This window comes from Cherax quadricarinatus, chromosome 54 (assembly GCF_038502225.1).
Source record: "Cherax quadricarinatus isolate ZL_2023a chromosome 54, ASM3850222v1, whole genome shotgun sequence".
Classification (NCBI taxonomy): domain Eukaryota; kingdom Metazoa; phylum Arthropoda; class Malacostraca; order Decapoda; family Parastacidae; genus Cherax; species Cherax quadricarinatus.
The window spans coordinates 4,349,226-4,370,656 of NC_091345.1; the positions used below are offsets into that span (position 1 = coordinate 4,349,226).

The following is a 21,431-nucleotide window of genomic DNA, read 5'->3' on the forward strand; positions in this document are numbered from 1 at the left end:
TAAAAGTTTATCTACTATTTACAGAAATGATGTAATATCCTGAAAAAACATTGCAGCCCTCAACTCTCAGGACATTTGTAAACAAACATACTTACCACATGTTATATTAGTTATTCTGAAAAACCACAACTATCAGTTATACATACAAGAAATTTGCTTACGTGAACTATTAAAATACAATGCATACCTTAGTATGAGTATAAACATTACCACAATTACTTGTCACTGAATGTTAAATGTCAGGACCATTTTTTAAGGAGTAGAAATGACACGTCAGATAAGAGCATCTCACGGTGCTTGAGGTCGTAGTTGCGTCAGTGATTCAGGTTTATCTTATCACAGTGTGACACGTCGCCTTAAAGCCATATATACCGCTGTCTTTCAAGGTGGAACTCAGTCTATATCATCAGCTAGATAGCAATAACTTAGTAGAGAGAATTCGCACTGTGAACACTACAGCTTGTGTATACAATTGTCATTATATGTGAGACTTTATATTTGCACTCAAACATAATGTGGGCGAGACTGACTATAGGTATAATAGTGCTGGTGATTAAGGTACGAAGTGGTGAAGTAGCAGAGTGGCGCCAGCAAAGAGAAAAAGCGGTGGACGCCCTTTTCCACCAGCAGGAGGCAGCATGGGGCGTGGAGGTGCTACAACAGGCGGCCAGTCAGGGCAACCTGGACGCCCAGAGTGACTTGACCCTGGCACACCTCCTGGGTATAGGTGTGACCCAGGACATCGCTGGGGCAGCAGCATCATCAAGCAGCTTGGTGAGTGTTGGGGGAGCTCGTGCCCACACTACCCAGGCCCTCCTGCTTTCCCATAACCTGACAGGCAGCTCTCTGACACAGCAGGAGCGCCAGAACCAGGCTGTGTCGCACTACCTGTTGGCTGCCATCAACAAAGACCCCCTGGCGCAGATCATGGTGGGTGGGCACTACTGGAGTGGTGGTGATTGTGAAGCAGCACTCCAGTACCTGCGACGAGCAGCAACCACCGTTGCTGACACCGTCAGTGATGAGGCAAAGAGCCGCACTCCACCCAGATATATATGGGATGAGGACGACACCACACTAATGACCTACCAGATACCCTCCCTCGACGAGTTCCAGTTTTTGGAGTACTCAGCCATGACTGGTGACCACGAGGCTGCCCTCAGAGCTGCAATCATCCTTTACAAGGGTGTGCCCGATGTAGGGTATGACCCTGTACGTGCTGCTGAGTACCTGCGGCAGGCGGCGGAGGCAAACATCACCACCGCCATGGTGATGCTGGCTGCTATGCACCTCCACAACACTGTCACTCCAGACCGTGATGACACACTTGACCTACTTCAGACAGCTCTTGCTTTCGGAGATAAGACTGCCCATACATATTTAGGTCTACTCTACCTAAAAGGGTATGGGGATGTGCCTAAAAATTTAGGAAAAGCTAAAAAACACCTGCAGCAAGGCATCAAAATGGGCAGTGTTGAGGCATTCTACTTATTAGGTAAATTATATGAAGACCCCGACAGTTCAGGGTCGGTAGAGGAAGCCATGATGATGTGGGAAGTGTCAGCCATGTTTGGTCATGTGCCCTCAGCTTTCAAAGTGGCTGAGAACTACTGGCAGAAGATGACCAAAACAGCGTTCACCGTAGTCAAAGATAGTACCTCGGCCTTGGCAGAAAATTGGTGTCATAAAGCTCTCCCACTGTACAGGATGACTGCACTCTCAGGAAGCTGGCAATACCTGCAGGAGGCCGCCTACGATGACTACAGGCGGGGACTTTACTCATCAGCACTTCTCAAGTACCTCTTGCTCTCAGACATGGGGTACACGTCAGCACATGTAAACGCAGGTCGTCTACTAGACTCTGGTGTGACCGGCGTGTACAGCAGTGTAGAGGCAGCCCAGAGTGAGGCCCTGAAGGTGTGGCAGCGTGCTGCAGATGCAGGAGTTGCTGCAGGGCAGCTGCGCCTCGGTGACATGTATTACTATGGCCAGGGTGTCCCGCTGGATGTAATAGCTGCAGCCCAACATTACAGTGACGCCGCCAAGATGGGCAGCGCTCAGGGCATGTTTAACATGGCCAACATGAAAGAGTGGGGCCAGGGAGTGAGTCAGAATATCACCAACGCCAGAATGTTGTACGAAGCTGCCCTTGAGGCCAGCCCAGATGCCTATGTACCTGTCGGGTTAGCACTCTTCAGGATGAATCTCCTACTTGCTGTTAACTCCACCCTCGGCCTTGATATATATGCTACTAATTGGCTACCTAGGAAACGAAGCAATTTATTTTCAAGTTTAGATGCACTGTTACCTGCCTGGGATGTTGCTCTTATGGTAGTCTTGACAATAGTTATCGTTGTAATGGTAACAACAGGCAGGTACAGGCGCTGATTACTTCATGTTTGTATATCTTGGAGGTTATATTTCGGGTTAAACTGTTAGCCTTTGTCACTTGATTACCAGTCGTCATGCAAATCTGCATTCACAATCACCATACAGATATGTTTGTCATTCACCATTACCATACAGACACATTTGTCAAGGCATTATAACATATCTGCAGATTTGTGAGACCATCACTACAGAAACATGCTTATCTAAGTCATTAAGTATATCAGTCACGATCACCATACAGACATGTATGTCAATCACTATCACAATAACTTCATTGTAAGTCATCATCATATTTGTAAGTCACCATCACCATACTGACGTTTGTTAATCACCATCACCTTACGTTTGTTATTCACTATGCCTGTCAGGTGCCAAACCTGGCGCGTTTCTAGATGGACCATCTCACATTCGCATCTCGTCACTTTTTGACCTCGAGGATTGTAATTTAATTGATGCATACATTGAAAAACAACAGACCAGTGTACACATGTTAAATATATTTTTAAGTGTTTTCTAGTCAGTTAATAGATAATGATAATATAATGCCCGCAGATATTCCAAATAGCATAAGAATGATACACAGTAGGCCTATATTCGGCCACAATACTGATAAAACTAAAACTAGACGTGTCTAATTTGTATGCCAATAATACTGCTCTCCTTTCTTCCCCAAATAGAGCTGTATAATCCTCCGGGTTTAGCGCTTCCCCCTTGATTATAATAATAATAATTCCCCAAATAGAAAAACCTATATTGTGGTATTTCCTCTTGTATCAATTTTGTTGCTGTTTTCGAAACTCCCATAGCTGTAAAAAAAATTATCTTCTAATGTTACAAGTGTACTATATAATGATGTGGAGATTATAACCGAACAAAAGTCTTTCAGCAGTGTAAAAAAAGAACACAATATTTTAAAATGATGAACCCATACCACGGATAATTAATTCCATGAGGAAGGTTTGTTAAAGGGCTGGAACAAGTGAATATTTGTCAGTTAAGTATTTATGAAAACTGTAATATGTATATAACTGAACTATTGTAAGTTCCTAATTACAGTTTAATTCTTGTGTGTTTGTTTTTTTAGTGGTAAATAACTGCATTCTTTATTTAGTCAAGTTTTAGAGAATGGGAAGCTAATTTCATGTATTCAAACTCACATTTCAGAGGTACTAACAACGAAGAGAAAAAAAATTTGGAGCTATGTAAAATTAAGGTGAGGTACTCTTCCTTAGTACCTCTGAAGAGGTGTGTGTGAACACAAAGAAAGAGTTCAGGTCCTGCTTTATACATGTGACAAATTTCAATTGCAGGTAAAAATCAGTTTTACTCCTGATAAAATATGTAGCACGTTCTATATTTTATTTTTATAGATAGGTCATACTAAGTCACCTGATGCTCTAGGATGATGTGTAAAATTACCTACTGTTGTTAGTCATAATTTCATACTATTATTCCTAAATACTTAACTGATATTTTCGGAATTATATGTACGAATCACAATACTAATTAAGGACATGGGTAGCAGAACCCAGAATGAATGAGCTGTTAAGTTTTTCTGAGGTATGACTTGGTTCTCCTCTCCCCAGAAAAAAATATTGCATAGAATACACCACTAAATAGAATGTGATGATGATGATAGCTTAGTTTTATTTAGGCTGATCTATATCATCGGTGACAACACATTCACATTTCTTCCGCCACCGACATTATGTTATGAAACGAGAAACTGACATAGTTTACTCATTACTTGTACAAATTGTACTTATTACTTAAACAAAAAGTTCTCTCTGTTTCTTCTCAACCCTTAAACTGTCCAAGCAGATCTATGTTCACATGCGTAGTGCTCTAAAAGTAGATCTACGTTTTTTTTTTTTTTTTACATATTTTCAAATATAACAAAAAAAGTACATCAAAGTTTTTTACACATTTTCAAATGTAAAAAAAGAAAAGATCTACTTTTTTTACATACTTTCAAATGTTGAAAAAACGTAGATCTACGTCTGGACAGTTTAAGGATTAACCTCTGTAACAACACACGTAGAGTGATTTCATTTTCAAAACTTTGTTTCTCGTTATTATAATTTTAACATTTATATAGCAATTTTACTTTTAAATGCTACCTCCACATAATTACATGAACTTATTTCATACTGCCATGACTCTAGTCTAGGGCTAATGGGCCTCACGCTGGTAAAATTACCAATGTTTAGTGCAACTATAGTTTGTTGCTATTACAAAAACCAGTCGAAACACATTGAAAATGAAGGTTATAGAGTATATTGTTCGGTAATGTTTTCTTTAAGTTAAATACAGAATCTACTATGGTTATGGCTGTGATTTTGATTTATATCATGTTATTCTGTACATTAGGCTGTGAGTAAACAATTAAGCGACATGCTGTTTTATTTCCGATTTGGGGTATTTTTTATATTGAAGAAAACTATTTTGTATACAATTCTAGTTTGTCATGTGTTTTATGCATATGTTTGTACATATGTATGATCATACATGCCTACTTCTACATACATATATGACTGATTTTGTAATACCATGTTTGTAGTATTAACTTAGAATTTCCATGTATGAATTAACTTAAAAAATGTGGAATTATTGTTAGTTTCCCGTGTTTAGAGGAGCTAAATTACTATATATAGACTAAGATATGAATGCTATCTATAGATTCATTAAATCAGCTCACTTTCTAGCTTCCACAAATATAAGAATTTACAAATTTTGTCTAGTCTACAAGTTCCAAATAAACAAAAGTACAAATTTTACTTTGTTTTAATATTCTTTTATGCTCTGAGCATTTATCCGTAAACTGTATGTTGTATTAAAATTTACAAATGTCTAACCATTTTATAAACTGATTTTCAAAATGGTATTAAAAATATGAAAAATCTTATTTTGAAATAGCTGTGGATTTTTTTCCCCTTTGAGGGTAAAAATATAGGTATCAGTTAATTTCCTTAATTGAGAATTGCACACCTATTTTTTTAATTTTTTTAAATGCGACTTAGGCATGTTCTCCTTATTTAGACCAACTGTGGGTCTAGGGCTGCTTCAAGAATGGTACCTTAATGCTGGTGAAGGATCTTGATTCAAGGATCTGGAGCTATCTTGGATCAGACCTGATTATCCCCACCTCTACCATTCCCAAGGTGTTATATGGCCCTTACATATAGCAAGGCACTATAGCTCTATAATTGAAGAAGATAGGAACAATACTTGAAAGTTCTGGGAACAACTAGAAGCTCATGTGAATAGCTGTACACAAGCAGAACGTTCTAACATAATGCTAAATACTGACAACGAAGTATGCAACGAAACATGACGTTACATCATCAGTCGGCAAACTGCCAGAAGCATCAAATAACTGCAATACACACTCAAATTATTTTAAAGCCTATTACAGTAATGAAGGTATCACCCCAAACAATTTTAAGCTACTGGGTGTGACTTACAAATTTGTATAAAAGACACTCATCATCCAACCAAAAACACCTGACCTCACCACATTTTAAGTCTCATTAAAGATACACACCTACGCTATTACATAAACATTACTTTCCTGTCAACCATCACACAAATCACAGGAAAATTATCAATTTTTTCCACAGTAACTGTCTAAATTATTCCGTTTACTACATTTTGTGTTTTCTACCCACATTTTTCTGTTTACACTGGGGCATATTTGTAGCCTCATATTGAGTATTGAGCTGTAACCGGACACTGTAGTCCAGTTAAGAAGTTTAGTGATATTTAGCCATTATCCACAAGTGATGTGGTGTGCAGAATATATCACGTTAGAATACATAAGCGTATAAAGAAGACCACTTCTGTCCCATTTTTGTTGTTGGAAAACAGTGGTGTCAAGTATATGGTACATTTTGTTAAGAATCTAGCACGCCTTTACCTCAGCTCCTAAAACCTGTTAATTCATGAAAACTTTGTGTATAATAGCTTATTAATGCATTTTAAATGTATTTGCAAGTCTATTGCTATCACTTTTTGATTAAGCTATTGACGATTATGGCTTGTGTGGTTTGGGATATTGATGCTAACTAACGTTTATAGTGTGATTTATATTTGACATTGATTATTAATAGGGACACATTTTCCTATAGATACTATGCTGAGTTGAACTGCTTGTGTGTCATCTTAAAATTATTAGGCTACAACTCATTTTTATAACTAACAAATTTACCAGTATATGTATTGGTAAAATAAGACACAAATCCATAAACAGTATAATTTGCTCATTATATAAAACTAATGTATATGATGCAGTAGACAAAGTAAGATGCACCTGGATTTTGAAACACGAGCCGGTGTTGGGGAAGTAACATCATCCTCCCCAGGAAGCAGGAAATTTTCGACTATGGTTGGATTAAATGTGGACCCTGGCTCTGGTACTGATCTACGGTCTGTCATTCTTTATCCCCATTGGCACCTCTTCCAAATATTTACTTGCACATTCCACGAAGATGGTATTAATGCAAGTAGGTAAATAACTCTTCTGTCCAAATTTTACCATCTATAAGGATTCATGACACTCATGTTACCTCACAACATCTGGCGATAGACAACACTGGCATGGCACCAGCAATAAGTTGTATTCCACGAAAATTTACAGAATTTACAGTTCTCAGAGTAGAGCTTGGCCTTAGGAACCATTTGACCGAAACAGGCAGGTAGAAATGTGAATGAGACAATTGAAAAGGTACACGACTCCGATGAGTCAGAGGTGTTGATAACCAAATGACTTCGAACAGGCGATAAATGACATGCCCATGCACTCTGCCCCAGGGCCAGACTCATGGAACTCTGTGTTCATCAAGAACTGCAAGAAGCCCCTATCACGAGCCTTTTCCATCCTATGGAGAGGGAGCATGGACACGGGGGTCGTCCCACAGTTACTAAAAACAACAGACATAGCCCCACTCCACAAAGGGGGCAGTAAAGCAACAGCAAAGAACTACAGACCAATAGCACTAACATCCCATATCATAAAAATCTTTGAAAGGGTCCTAAGAAGCAAGATCACCACCCATCTAGAAACCTATCAGTTACACAACCCAGGGCAACATGGGTTTAGAACAGGTCGCTCCTGTCTGTCTCAACTATTGGATCACTACGACAAGGTCCTAAATGCACTAGAAGACAAAAAGAATGCAGATGTAATATATACAGACTTTGCAAAAGCCTTCGACAAGTGTGACCATGGCGTAATAGCGCACAAAATGCGTGCTAAAGGAATAACAGGAAAAGTCGGTCGATGGATCTATAATTTCCTCACTAACAGAACACAGAGAGTAGTCGTCAACAGAGTAAAGTCCGAGGCAGCTATGGTGAAAAGCTCTGTTCCACAAGGCACAGTACTCGCTCCCATCTTGTTCCTCATCCTCATATCCGACATAGACAAGGATGTCAGCCACAGCACCGTGTCTTCCTTTGCAGATGACACCCGAATCTGCATGACAGTGTCTTCCATTGCAGACACTGCAAGGCTCCAGGCGGACATCAACCAAATCTTTCAGCGGGCTGCAGAAAACAATATGAAGTTCAACGATGAGAAATTTCAATTACTCAGATATGGTAAACATGAGGAAATTAAATCTTCATCAGAGTACAAAACAAATTCTGGCCACAAAATAGAGCGAAACACCAACGTCAAAGACCTGGGAGTGATCATGTCGGAGGATCTCACCTTCAAGGACCATAACATTGTATCAATCGCATCTGCTAGAAAAATGACAGGATGGATAATGAGAACCTTCAAAACTAGGGAGGCCAAGCCCATGATGACACTCTTCAGGTCACTTGTTCTATCTAGGCTGGAATATTGCTGCACACTAAGCACCTTTCAAGGCAGGTGAAATTGCTGACCTAGAAAATGTACAGAGAACCTTCACGGCGCGCATAACGGAGATAAAACACCTCAATTACTGGGAGCGCTTGAGGTTCCTAAACCTGTATTCCCTGGAACGCAGGAGGGAGAGATACATGATTATATACACCTGGAAAATCCTAGAGGGACTAGTACCGAACTTGCACACGAAAATCACTTACTACGAAAGCAAAAGACTTGGCAGACGATGCACCATCCCCCCAATGAAAAGCAGGGGTGTCACTAGCACGTTAAGAGACCATACAATAAGTGTCAGGGGCCCGAGACTGTTCAACTGCCTCCCAGCACACATAAGGGGGATTACCAACAGACCCCTGGCAGTCTTCAAGCTGGCACTGGACAAGCACCTAAAGTCGGTTCCTGATCAGCCGGGCTGTGGCTCGTACGTTGGTTTGCGTGCAGCCAGCAGCAACAGCCTGGTTGATCAGGCTCTGATCCACCAGGAGGCCTGGTCACAGACCGGGCCGCGGGGGCGTTGACCCCCGGAACTCTCTCCAGGTAAACTCCAGGTAAACCAGCACCCCTCAAGGAAGGTTCCTTGATGTTGGTGAGGGGCTCTTGATTTAGGGAATTGGATCTGTGCTCCAGTTCCCCGAATTAAGCCTGAATGCCTTCCACATCCCCCCCTAGGCGCTGTATAATCCTCCGGGTTTAGCGCTTCCCCCTTGATTATAATAATAATAATAATAATCCAGGTAAACCACTGTTCCATGTGACAATTAGCTGGCGTGCTTTGAAAATTTTACCAGCTGGGAAGAATTCAGACAAGCAGTAAGAGAGGTATTCAATCAAACTGACGAAAGAATCCGTACATTAATTAACAACTGTACAAACTGACGGTGGAAGATGGAGAAACAATTTCAGAATTTGGCCGTTGGATGTTGATGTTTTTGGCGGCTCACTCTACATAGTAACATTTGCACCAAGAGTTTAAACGTGTTGTAAACAATAGACATTCCAACACGTATTTCTGATGGAATCTGATGAAAAATTCTTTGCTTATGCTTCTCCTAACTAAACAAAACACGTTCACGGAAGCATATACAGTATGTTGTGGGTAAAAGACACGTATGCGCTGATCGATCAAGACGTTTAATAAGTGGCCGTTTCGACTTGATTAGCATCATAAAGACTCGCAAAACAGTCTGAGACAATGGAACTACGGCACTGTATAAACCAGTCCAGAGACTCCGGACAAGCTTTCTGCGACAAGTCCCAAACTGGGGGTAATGGTAGAGTAATGGTAGAGTAATGCTCTCTCTAGAGTCTAGAGAGAGCATTATTCTACCATTCTTCCTCTAGAGTCTAGAGGAAGAATGGTAGAGTAATGCTCTCTCTAGACTCTAGAGAGAGCATTACTCTACCATTACCTACCATTACTCTACCATTACCCCCAGTTTGGGAACCACTGCATGAACACTATGGCAGTGTAGCTACAGTGTTAAAAAAAAAATAACAGATTTCAACGATGGCAAAACAGTGTCATTGACTGTGCTGAGTTTGCACAGCATTACTGATTATCAATATCGCTCGTTAATACCCATTTTCCCGGTTTCAGCAAAACTCTTAGTTCAATTTTCTTTGAAGCGCGTGACATTAACGCTCGTTTTCTGTGGCAAGCAAAAGAAAACTAAGGTTACCATGTGGAGACGACTATGTTGGGTGCACGAGTCTCATGGTAACGTGAGCAGCAGGATATATCACCTGTACACCAAGGTGTGAAGCTCGTCGCTACCGCGGTGATGCAATATCTCCCTCATCCACCGAGTGTTTTGTGTCAGTAGTTACCGTGTGTTTGATTCGGGAAATAGCTGTGAATACAAAGACTGCTATGTGATGTTAATTAAGATGCGTAGTCGCTCTGGATTACGCATCTGCCGCGGTGTAATCATCCACTTTGTATACCTTAGTGACGCGTATTTGTTGCAGAAAAGAATCCTAATAAGCGATTGCGAAGATAAATGGAACGAGTGATATATAGACAAGTTGCTGAAGGTTTCAAATCTCAGATTTATGTAAATATACCCAGGATTTAGTGTATGAAAGTGAAGCAAAACGCAACTCACAATTACAGTGTTTATTTAATATTTTTCAGGGGCTTAGTGTGGCACTATCTGTATCAAGCGGCTCTGGTAGAAAAAAAACTTAAATTTTCTCTGGCATTTGGAGGTATATGTCTTTCTTTCCGTGGGAATAAGTGTAAATGTATAAATTTCATTGGTATACCTGAAGTATACCTGAAGAGGGTTTCGGGGGTCAACGCCCCCGCGGCCCGGTCTGTGACCAGGCCTCATGGTAGATCAGGGCCTGATCAACCAGGCTGTTACTGTTGGCCGCACGCAACCCGACGTATGAACCACAACCCGGCTGGTCAGGTACTGACTTAGGTAACAAAAAGGCACAATACCGTGACTGGAACGATACACAAATAACCCGCACATAAAAGAGAGAAGCTTACGACGACGTTTCGGTCCGACTTGGACCATTGACAAAGTCACACTGACACAGTGTGACTTTGTCAATGGTCCAAGTCGGACCGAAACGTCGTCGTAAGCTTCTCTCTTTTATGCGCGGGTTATTTGTGTAACTGACTTAGGTGCTTGTCCAGCGCCTTCTTGAAGACAACCAGGGGTCTGTTGATAATCCCCTTGTATGCTGAGAGGCAGTTGAACAGTCATGGGCCTCTGGCACTTATTGTGTTGTCTTTTATCGTGCTAGTGACACCCCTGCTTTTCATTGGGGGATGTTGCATCGTCTACCGAGTCTTTTGCTTTCATAGGGAGTGATTTTCGTGTGCAAGTTTGGTACTAATCCCTCTACGATTTTCCAAGTGTATATAATCATGTATCTCTCCCGCCTGCGTTCTTGGGAGTACAGGTTGAGGAATGTCAAGCGTTCCCAGTAACTAAGGTGTTTTATCGCAGTTATGTGTGCCGTGAAGGTTCTCTGTACATTTTGTAGGTCAGCAATATCACCTGCCCTGAAAGGTGCTGTTAGTGTGCGGCAATATTCCAGCCTGGATAGAACAAGTGACCTGAAGAGTGTCATCATAGGCTTGGCATCCCTAATTTTAAAGGTTCTCATTATCTATCCTGTCATTTTTCTAGCAGATGCGATTGATACAATGTTGTGGGCTTTGAAAGTGAGATCCTCTGACATGATCACTCCCAGATCTTTTACATTAGTTTTCCGCTCTATTGTGTGGTTGGAATTTGTTTTATACTACTATATAGTTTTAATTTCCTCACGTTTTCCATATCGGAGTAGTTGAAATTTCACATCATTGAACTTAATATTGTTTTCTGCGGCCCATTTAAAGATTTGTTGATATCCGCCTGGAGTCTTGCAGTGTCTACAATGGAGGACACTGTCATGCAAATTCAGTTGTCATCTTCAAAGGCAGACACGGTGCTATGGCTTACATGCCTGTCTATGTCAGATATGAGGATGAGGAACAGGATGGGAGCGAGTACTGTGTCTTGTGGAACAGAGCTTTACACAGGAGTCGCCTCAGACTTTACTCTGTTTATTACTATTCTTTATTATTACCGAATAGAGTGCAAAGGTACAGGGTATACATTATCTGCATGAGTTTGAAGCTGCGGGCACTAAACGGTTTAGTTTGTTGAGCAAGATTTAATATAATTCCCAGCTAACTTAAAAGAAGATAATTATTTTCTGGCTTCCATAAAAACTTGAGGAGTTAATTTTTTTGGTAATACAAAAAAAAATAACTCCTCAAGGAGTTACAGTACCTTCAGTGTGTATGTAGGAAAACATAAGAACATGAGAGTGGAGGAACACTGCCTAGTAAGGGCCTATTGGCCCATACTAAGCAGGTTCTTCTCAAACCCAAGCCCACTAAACAAAAATATTTTCCCAACTCATTTTCAAAGATAGATAGTAAAGATTACAGCACATGGGAAATAAATGAAAAAATAACCCATGAGTCTTAAGTATATTCTATTAGATTGTCCAGTGTCCCATGACGATGTTACGGACAGCATGTCAGGCTACATGTCAAGTTGTCAAGCTGCATGTCAGGTCAGACTGCGTGAAAAGTTGTCAGGCTGCACGTCAGGAAATCAGGCTGCATGTCAGGCAATCAGGCTGCATGTTAGGTTGTCAGGCTGCATGTTAGGTTGTCAGGCTTCATGTCAGGTTGCATGTCAGGTTGTCAGGCTGCATGTCAGGTTGTCAGGCTACATATTAGGTCGTCAGGCTGCATGTTAGGTTGTCAGGCTGCATGTCACGTTGTCAGGATACATGTCAAGTTGTCATGTTGCACTGAATGAGATATCTTCTCAGTGTTGCGGGAAGGTTCCCGACCAATATCAGAGGACACTTATCTCAATAATAATTTAATTAACACAAATGGTGGTACAGTAATTTCTGTACCACTACATAATTTTTTTTATTAATTAGTAAAGATGTTCTGGCATCAAGTGTTTTTGTCCTTATGTAGCAGTGGATACTAACCGAAGTACAAAGTAATGGCTTTATTTTCCAGTTAATGTTGTATATCCAGATATATGGAAGAGAGACTGATGAGATTGTTAATCTTTCTTTGGGTCTTCCAGATTATGAGTTAAACTTTTCGTTTAATGATAGCATATGTAATTTGTGGGGGGAACTCAGGGCCCGCACTTCTTACTCTTGTGTGTAGCATTTACATGGGTAGTGTCTGATGCCGAAGTGGTCAGTTTGCCTTCATGTTTCTTCTCCAATAATGGAGTTCTCATGAAAGTTTACTAAAACTTTTAAGGGAATATATACCTGCAGGATCTTAGAAAAGGTAGTCATACCTAAATGTTTTTGAGGCCCGTGTTTCGTGCCGCCCATAATTCTTCTATGCAAGGACACCTGAGATTTACTAATACTGTTTTTATGACAACCAGAAACTCTATTTGGCCGGGCTTGAGCAAAGATGTCAGAAGATACATCATAGTCTGTGATGAACGTCCAGTAGTAAAAAATATATATAGGCCTTTTTAGAGCCTTTCAGGGGCTCGTGAAATTTTTCACAAAGCCTCGTCACTCAAAAACTAACCAGTCAAAAAGCGCTAGATCCTACCCAAGTAGAGTAAGGAACTGAGATGTGAAACAGTGTCGCCCTAGGCCTAGGAGATGGTAAATTACAATTGCTCATAAGTAGTAATAATGCCTGTTTAGACTCACATTCAAATAGTCTTAACAAAGAAACTATGAAAGTTACGGCAAAAATCATAAGAGATAAAAGGTCTTAGAATGTGCCAATCTATAACATATTGGAAGTACATCAAAATCCCTCCACTACAGAGTTTCCTGTCCAATAAAAGGTAGCACCATTATCCCCAATTTCGGCTATTAAGGAACAAGTTTCTGAGTTTATTATAGATTGTGTAGGTCTGCTACATAAGTAAAGGTCTGGTAATCAGCACATTTACATGATAGTACAAAAGATATCAGATTATAACTACCAAATCTACTCTCTGATGGCAGAGTATCTCACCTTCGTCAAATACACTGACATATTAATTATCTGCCTATAAAGGTTACAACGTTCCAAACAGTTTCTACCGATCTGATGCCTGAGCCAGATGTTACTTCAGAATCCACAATACTTTATAACCGACATCAACGCCCAGGCCGAGCACACTGTGGCACTGTCTAATATAAAGAGATGTGCAGAGAACTTATTTCTGCACTACTATGGGTGGTAAGTAGAGCCTCAACCTGGACTGAAGCAGTGACTGGCACTGACCTTTCCGGTTAAAAGCATTTACTGGTTAGATCAGTAATTATCAGTCTCTAGCACAATATTAAGAGTGCTGGGCTGCAGTCTCGTCTCACAGAGTTATTTCATTAGTTCATTGCGAATTTTCAGATCATATGTATGAATGTGATATTAATGTCGTGCCCAAAACCAAAATCGGTTAAATAAGCAAAACATTATTAAAACGAAATCAAACGAAACTTAATGGAGTAGCGTTATATTAACAGAAAACGGCAATTACACTTAAGATGAAACATTGTAAAATTATAGACAGGTGAATGAAATTAAAAAAAACGACATCAAATTTTCTTAATACTACACAAACTGAATTAATTATTATATAAATATTTTGACAGATAAATAGACATTCAAAATTCGTTAATATGAATTCTAAATGTGAACCTTGATTAATACCTGAAGCTCCTTTACAGGGTGTATACTAGGGGAGGAAGGAATCGATTCTGGCAGGGAGATATTGATTCTGGCAGGGAGACATTGATTCTGGCAGGGAGATATTGATTCTGGCAGGGAGATATTGATTCTGGCAGGGAGATATTGATTCTGGCAGGGAGATATTGATTCTGGCAGGGAGATATTGATTCTGGCAGGGAGATATTGATTCTGGCAGGGAGATATTGATTCTGGCAGGGAGATATTGATTCTGGCAGGGAGATATTGATTCTGGCAGGGAGATATTGATTCTGGCAGGGAGATATTGAGTCTGGCAGGGAGATATTGAGTCTGGCAGGGAGATATTGAGTCTGGCAGGGAGATATTGAGTCTGGCAGGGAGATATTGAGTCTGGCAGGGGGAGATTAATTCTGACAGGGAGAGATTGATTCTGGGAGGGATGGAGGCAAGGAAGGATTTTAGGAGCGAATGAGAGAGAGATGGAAGAGTGGGTGGAAAAAATAAGAAAGGAGGGTTGGTGGGAAGTGGAAGAAAGAAGACCCTCTCTCTTCCCCTTCTATCAACCCTTTCCTTCCTTTCCATCAACCCTACCCTTCCCCTACATCAGCACTACTCTTTCCCTACATCAACGCTCCCTTTCCACCAATGCTACTCGCCCCTTTCCATCAACGCTACTCGCCCCTTTCCATCAACCCTGAGCTCCTGTCAGAGGTTTGTCCCAGATAACTATCGACTTTATTTAGATCAATTATGTTCTGTGAGGAGCGCCTCTAGATCCAGGTCAACACTCGTCCTCAGACTGTTTATTGGATTGTGTTAAGAGCTTTTGTACGTACACACACACACACACACACGAAGAGGCGGGGCCAGGAGCTGAGTCTCGACCCCTTGGACTACAATTAGGTGAGAACACACACACACACAAACACGTGACATAACGAATGGACATAACGGAAGGGATAGACTCAGAAGTGTCCTTGTTTGCGGACGATGTGAAGTTAATGAGAAGAATCAAATCGGATGAGGATCAGGCAGGACGACAAAGAGACCTGGACAGGCTACAAGCCTGGTCCAGCAACTGGCTCCTTGAGTTTAACCCTGCCAAATGCAAAGCCATGAAGATTGGGGAAGGGCAAAGAAGACCGCAGACACAATATAGTTTAGACGGCCAAAGTCTGCAAACCTCACTCAAGGAAAAAGATCTGGGGGTGAGTATAACACCGAGCATATCTCCCGAGGCTCACATCAATCAGATAACTGCTGCAGCATACGGGCGCCTGGCAAACCTACGGATAGCGTTCCGATACCTCAGTAAGGATTCGTTCAAGACTCTGTATACCATTTACGTCAGGCCCATACTGGAGTATGCAGCACCAGTTTGGAATCCACACCTAGTCAAGCACGTCAAGAAATTAGAGAAAGTGCAAAGGTTTGCAACAAGACTAGTCCCAGAGCTACGGGGATTGTCCTACGAAGAAAGGTTGAGGGAAATCAGCCTGACGACACTGGAGGCAAGGAGGGTCAGGGGAGACATGATAACGACATATAAAATACTGCGCGGAATAGACGAGGTGGACAAAGACGGGATGTTCCAGAGATGGGACACAGACACGAGAGGTCACAATTGGAAGTTGAAGACTCAGATGAATCAAAGGGATGTTAGGAAGTATTTCTTCAGTCATAGAGTAGTCAAGCCGTGGAATAGCCTAGAAAGTGAAGTAGTGGAGGCGGGAACCATACATAGTTTTAAGGCGAGGTATGATAAAGCTCATGGAGCAGGGAGAGAGAGGACCTAGTAGCAATCAGTGAAGAGGCGGGGCCAGGAGCTGTGAATCGACCCCTGCAACCACAAATAGGTGAGTACAAATAGGTGAGTACGTAACAGCTACCTTCTAAAACACACCAGCCTTGTTTTCCAAGAATCCACACATGCGGTAAAACATCCAAACTCTCCCACTTCATACACAAACATGTCTGTTGCATTAAATTAGTGAGAAAAACTAAATATGAAAGAGCATCACAAAGGAACTTAGGTGGATGACAGCATGAGATGTGTGACAGATACAGTCTGTTGGGTGAAAGGGCACAAGTGCAACTAATGTGGCAATTTATTGTTGCTGTCTACTAACCTACAACCACAGTGCGGTAGTACCTCCCTGGGTGGTTGCTGTCTACCAACCTACTACCACAGGACGGTAGTACCTCCCTGGGTGGTTGCTGTCTACCAACCTACTACCACAGGACGGTAGTACCTCCCTGGGTGGTTGCTGTCTACCAACCTACTACCACAGGACGGTAGTACCTCCCTGGGTGGTTGCTGTCTACCAACCTACTACCACAGGACGGTAGTACCTCCCTGGATGGTTGCTGTCTACCAACCTACTACCACAGGACGGTAGTACCTCCCTGGGTGGTTGCTGTCTACCAACCTACTACCACAGGATGGTAGTACCTCCCTGGGTGGTTGCTGTCTACCAACCTACAACCACAGGACGGTAGTACCTCCCTGGGTGGTTGCTGTCTACCAACCTACAACCACAGGACGGTAGTACCTCCCTGGCTGGTTGCTGTCTACCAACCTACTACCACATGATGGTAGTACCTCCCTGGCTGGTTGTTGTCTACCAACCTACTACCACAGGATGGTAGTACCTCCCTGGCTGGTTGTTGTCTACCAACCTACTACCACAGGATGGTAGTACCTCCCTGGCTGGTTGTCTACCAACCTACTACCAAAGGATGGTAGTACCTCCCTTGCTGGTTGTCTACCAACCTACTACCACAGGACGGTAGTACCTCCCTGGGTGGTTGTTGTCTACCAACCTACTACCACAGGACGGTAGTACCTCAGTGGGTAGTTGCTGTCTACCAACCTACTACCACAGTACGGTAGTACCTCCCTGGGTGGTTTCTGTCTACCAACCTACTACCACAGGACGGTAGTACCTCCCTGGGTGGTTGTCTACCAACCTACTACCACAGGACGGTAGTACCTCCCTGGCTGGTTGTTTTCTACCAACCTACTACCACAGGACGGTAGTACCTCCCTGGCTGGTTGTTGTCTACCAACATATTACCACAGGACGGTAGTACCTCCCTGGGTGGTTGTCTACCAACTTACTACCATAACTGTAGTACCTCCCTGGGTGGTTGTTGTCTACCAACCTACTACCACAGTACGGTAGTACCTCCCTGGGTGGTTGCTGTCTACCAACCTACTACCACAGGACGGTAGTACCTCCCTGGGTGGTTGTTGTCTACCAACCTACTACCACAGGACGGTAGTACCTCCCTGGGTGGTTGCTGTCTACCAACCTACTACCACAGGACGGCAGTACCTCCCTGGGTAGTTGTTGTCTACCAACCTACTACCACAGGACGGTAGTACCTCCCTGGTTGGTTGTTGTCTACCAACCTACAACCACAGGACGGTAGTACCTCCCTGGCTGGTTGTTGTCTACCAACCTACTACCACAGGACGGTAGTACCTCCCTGGGTGGTTGCTGTCTACCAACCTACTACTACAGTACGGTAGTACCTCCCTGGCTGGTTGCTGTCTACCAACCTACAACCACAGTACGGTAGTACCTCCCTGGCTGGTTTCTGTCTACCAACCTACTACCACAGGACGGTAGTACCTTCCTGGCTGGTTTCTGTCTACCAACCTACTACCACAGGACGGTAGTACCTCCCTGGGTGGTTGCTGTCTACCAACCTACTACACAGGACGGTAGTACCTCCCTGGGTGGTTGCTGTCTATCAACCTACTACCACAGGACGGTAGTACCTCCCTGGGTGGTTGCTGTCTACCAACCTACTACCACAGGACGGTAGTACCTCCCTGGGTGGTTGCTGTCTACCAACCTACTACCACAGGACGGTAGTACCTCCCTGGGTGGTTGCTGTCTACCAACCTACTACCACAGGACGGTAGTACCTCCCTGGCTGGTTTCTGTCTACCAACCTACTACCACAGGACGGTAGTACCTCCCTGGCTGGTTTCTGTCTACCAACCTACTACCACAGGACGGTAGTACCTCCCTGGCTGGTTGCTGTCTACCAACCTACAACCACAGTACGGTAGTACCTCCCTGGCTGGTTTCTGTCTACCAACCTACTACCACAGGACGGTAGTACCTCCCTGGGTGGTTGCTGTCTTCCAACCTACTACCACAGGACGGTAGTACCTCCCTGGGTGGTTGCTGTCTACCAACCTACTACCACAGGACGGTAGTACCTCCCTGGCTGGTTTCTGTCTACCAACCTACTACCACAGGACGGTAGTACCTCCCTGGCTGGTTGCTGTCTACCAACCTACAACCACAGTACGGTAGTACCTCCCTGGCTGGTTTCTGTCTACCAACCTACTACCACAGGACGGTAGTACCTCCCTGGGTGGTTGCTGTCTACCAACCTACTACCACAGGACGGTAGTACCTCCCTGGCTGGTTTCTGTCTACCAACCTACTACCACAGGACGGTAGTACCTCCCTGGGTGGCTGTTGTCTACCAACCTACTACCACAGGACGGTAGTACCTCCCTGGCTGGTTTCTGTCTACCAACCTACTACCACAGGACGGTAGTACCTCCCTGGCTGGTTGCTGTCTACCAACCTACAACCACAGTACGGTAGTACCTCCCTGGCTGGTTGTTGTCTACCAACCTACTACCACAGGACGGTAGTACCTCCCTGGCTGGTTGCTGTCTACCAACCTACTACCACAGGACGGTAGTACTTCCCTGGCTGGTTGCTGTCTACCAACCTACTACCACAGGACGGTAGTACCTCCCTGGCTGGTTGCTGTCTACCAACCTACTACCAAACTTGCTCTTATGTACATATATCAAACAAATTTTTCAGAAAAGAAATGGGATAACAGATTTCAGTCATTAAAATTATAATAAAATTTCCAATAGAATTTATTTTACTAGACTTATCTGGAAATTAAAAAAAAACATATATGAAAAAACCCAGAGTATATCAATAGACAAGAGGTTTTCAGTTTGAGATGAAAATGATAACAGTGATAAAGGAGGAATGTTATTGTTTGTGTCTCTCAGCCATGGAATGACAAAATGGTAGATTCTTTGTCCTGACAATGTTTCTAATTTATATGAGTGACTTGCTAGAAGGAGTAACAGTTACGTGAATACTGTTTGTTTACGATCTAAGTTGGAGAGCGAATTATATAGATAAGTGTCATGAAATAATAAATACAGGTGAGAAGAGGCCACGTGAGTGTTATAGATTGCTTGATGATATATTGAAAACATTACGAAGAGAAGCGTCCAGGTGTTGTTATTGATAAATCTGCTACCTGAAAATAATGCAAATGAAATCGTGGTAAATCCACATGGTACACTAGCAGGCTTTATAATAACCTTCATATATATGAATCGGGAAACGCTAAAAAAAGCAATTCATTAAATATGTTAGGAGGTGATATTTTGGCCACAAGTAAAAGAAATATTTGGATAATGCAGGGAACGTCGATAGACGAGTTACATAATAGTTCACAGAACTAAAAATGATGTGTTACGAAGCAATAATGAAATACGTTTTCGTTGATTATAGGAAAATAGGACAAGATACTCACTTTAAAATCATAAAAATATCGGAAAAACAGGTAAAGATTTTTTTTTTTTTAGCAAATTCGACAGGGAGAATAAGAAGTCACAGTAATAACCTCTGTAAAAAGCAGTGCCAAAAAGGTGCTGTTTTTTTCTTATAGAATTGTGAATTAATGGAGTGGCAAACAGGAAGGGATAATCTGACAGATTAATGTATATATCAGTGGTATTCAGTACTGGCAAGATGAAGAATAAGAAACTTGTGCAACACCTGGGTATCTTGACCTGTAGAAATTTCGCCATCTAGTGGCTTTATCAGTACATAGATGGACATAATACTGTAGAAATATATACAGCAGACAGTGGAAGATGATGTAATCAGTCCCTCAGCCAAGCATGCATGTATTGATAAAGCCACTGAATGGCGAAACGTCTACAAGATACCCAGATGTTACAGAATTGTTTTATTCTTCATCTGATAGATTAATACCGAGGGCGAGACATCTGGAGCAAAGTTCTGTTTATGCACAGCTCCGCTCTTATAACAACATATACTTAACCATTAAAGTGTGTAATCACATCTCATCATAACATTTAAGTATGTGGATTGCAAGATGATAAAATGTACAAGTCACAGTACCGTGGCTGGAACAAATCAATCTTATGAATTATAAAATAACACTGGAGGCCGTCTCGCTGAACTGCTCCAATATACAATATGCCAACTTTAAATCTAAGTCCCGGTTTTGTTTATTCAGGTGCATGTCACACCCAGCACAGCGTCAGATGATATAATCTTAAGAACAAACGTCACTTCATTTTTCAGTCTTGGCCTCACTTCTGGTTTTCTACACTTTCTACAGTACACCAAGGATGGATCTAAACGCCGTCTAACCATATGGATAATTTGTGTGAGTTGTAATAGTCCAACAATAAATTATGCAACTGTGGTGTGATTTTTGTTCATAAAACAGCATAAATAAAGAAAAAAAATGCTCAGATACATGCAACAACCTGAATTTTAATGTTGTTCCTCTTCATTAGCCGTCGTGTTGCTGACAAAGGTATCATCTGGAGAGGCCCTTTCTCATCATTTATTAGCATGTACGTGAACGTGTACAAGCTGTAAATAATGGCAGCTGTAGTCAATCACGTACTTAAACTAGAATGGCTGTTTGGAGAATATTAAACACTTAACACCCAGTATCATTAAATTAGGAGTAGGTCTGTGTACACTGCATGTATGCTCACGTCCTAATATCAGAAACCAAATGCAGCGCAGTTGTTTCAAAAGTAAACTTAATGTATGTTTAATTAACACACAATGTTGTAATATTTAGTAGCGAAGGACCAACAAAAGTAGCACATTTGGCTGTGGTTCAGGCAACACT

General features: G+C 42.1%; 2 protein-coding genes across 2 annotated transcripts in view; both read left to right on the forward strand.

The window, feature by feature from the left end:
* Positions 1-91: 91 nt before the first annotated feature.
* On the forward strand, positions 92-5,164 carry LOC128699122 (protein sel-1 homolog 1). The gene has a single exon (XM_053791647.2). It carries the CDS (start codon positions 514-516, stop codon positions 2,386-2,388), a length of 1,875 nt encoding a protein of 624 aa, XP_053647622.2. The 5' UTR covers positions 92-513; the 3' UTR covers positions 2,389-5,164.
* A 4,788-nt stretch (positions 5,165-9,952) lies between these two features.
* Positions 9,953-21,431, forward strand: part of LOC128699124 (serine-rich adhesin for platelets) — a 120,040-nt gene continuing 108,561 nt past the window's right edge. The window contains exon 1 of the mRNA XM_053791649.2: positions 9,953-10,018. The gene's annotated coding sequence lies outside the window, so the exon portion shown is untranslated. The remainder of the gene's footprint in view (positions 10,019-21,431) is intronic.

Bases quoted from the DNA above. Each gene is read 5' to 3' on its own strand.
- LOC128699122 (XM_053791647.2), top strand. From the start codon at position 514: ATGTGGGCGAGACTGACTATAGGTATAATAGTGCTGGTGATTAAGGTA.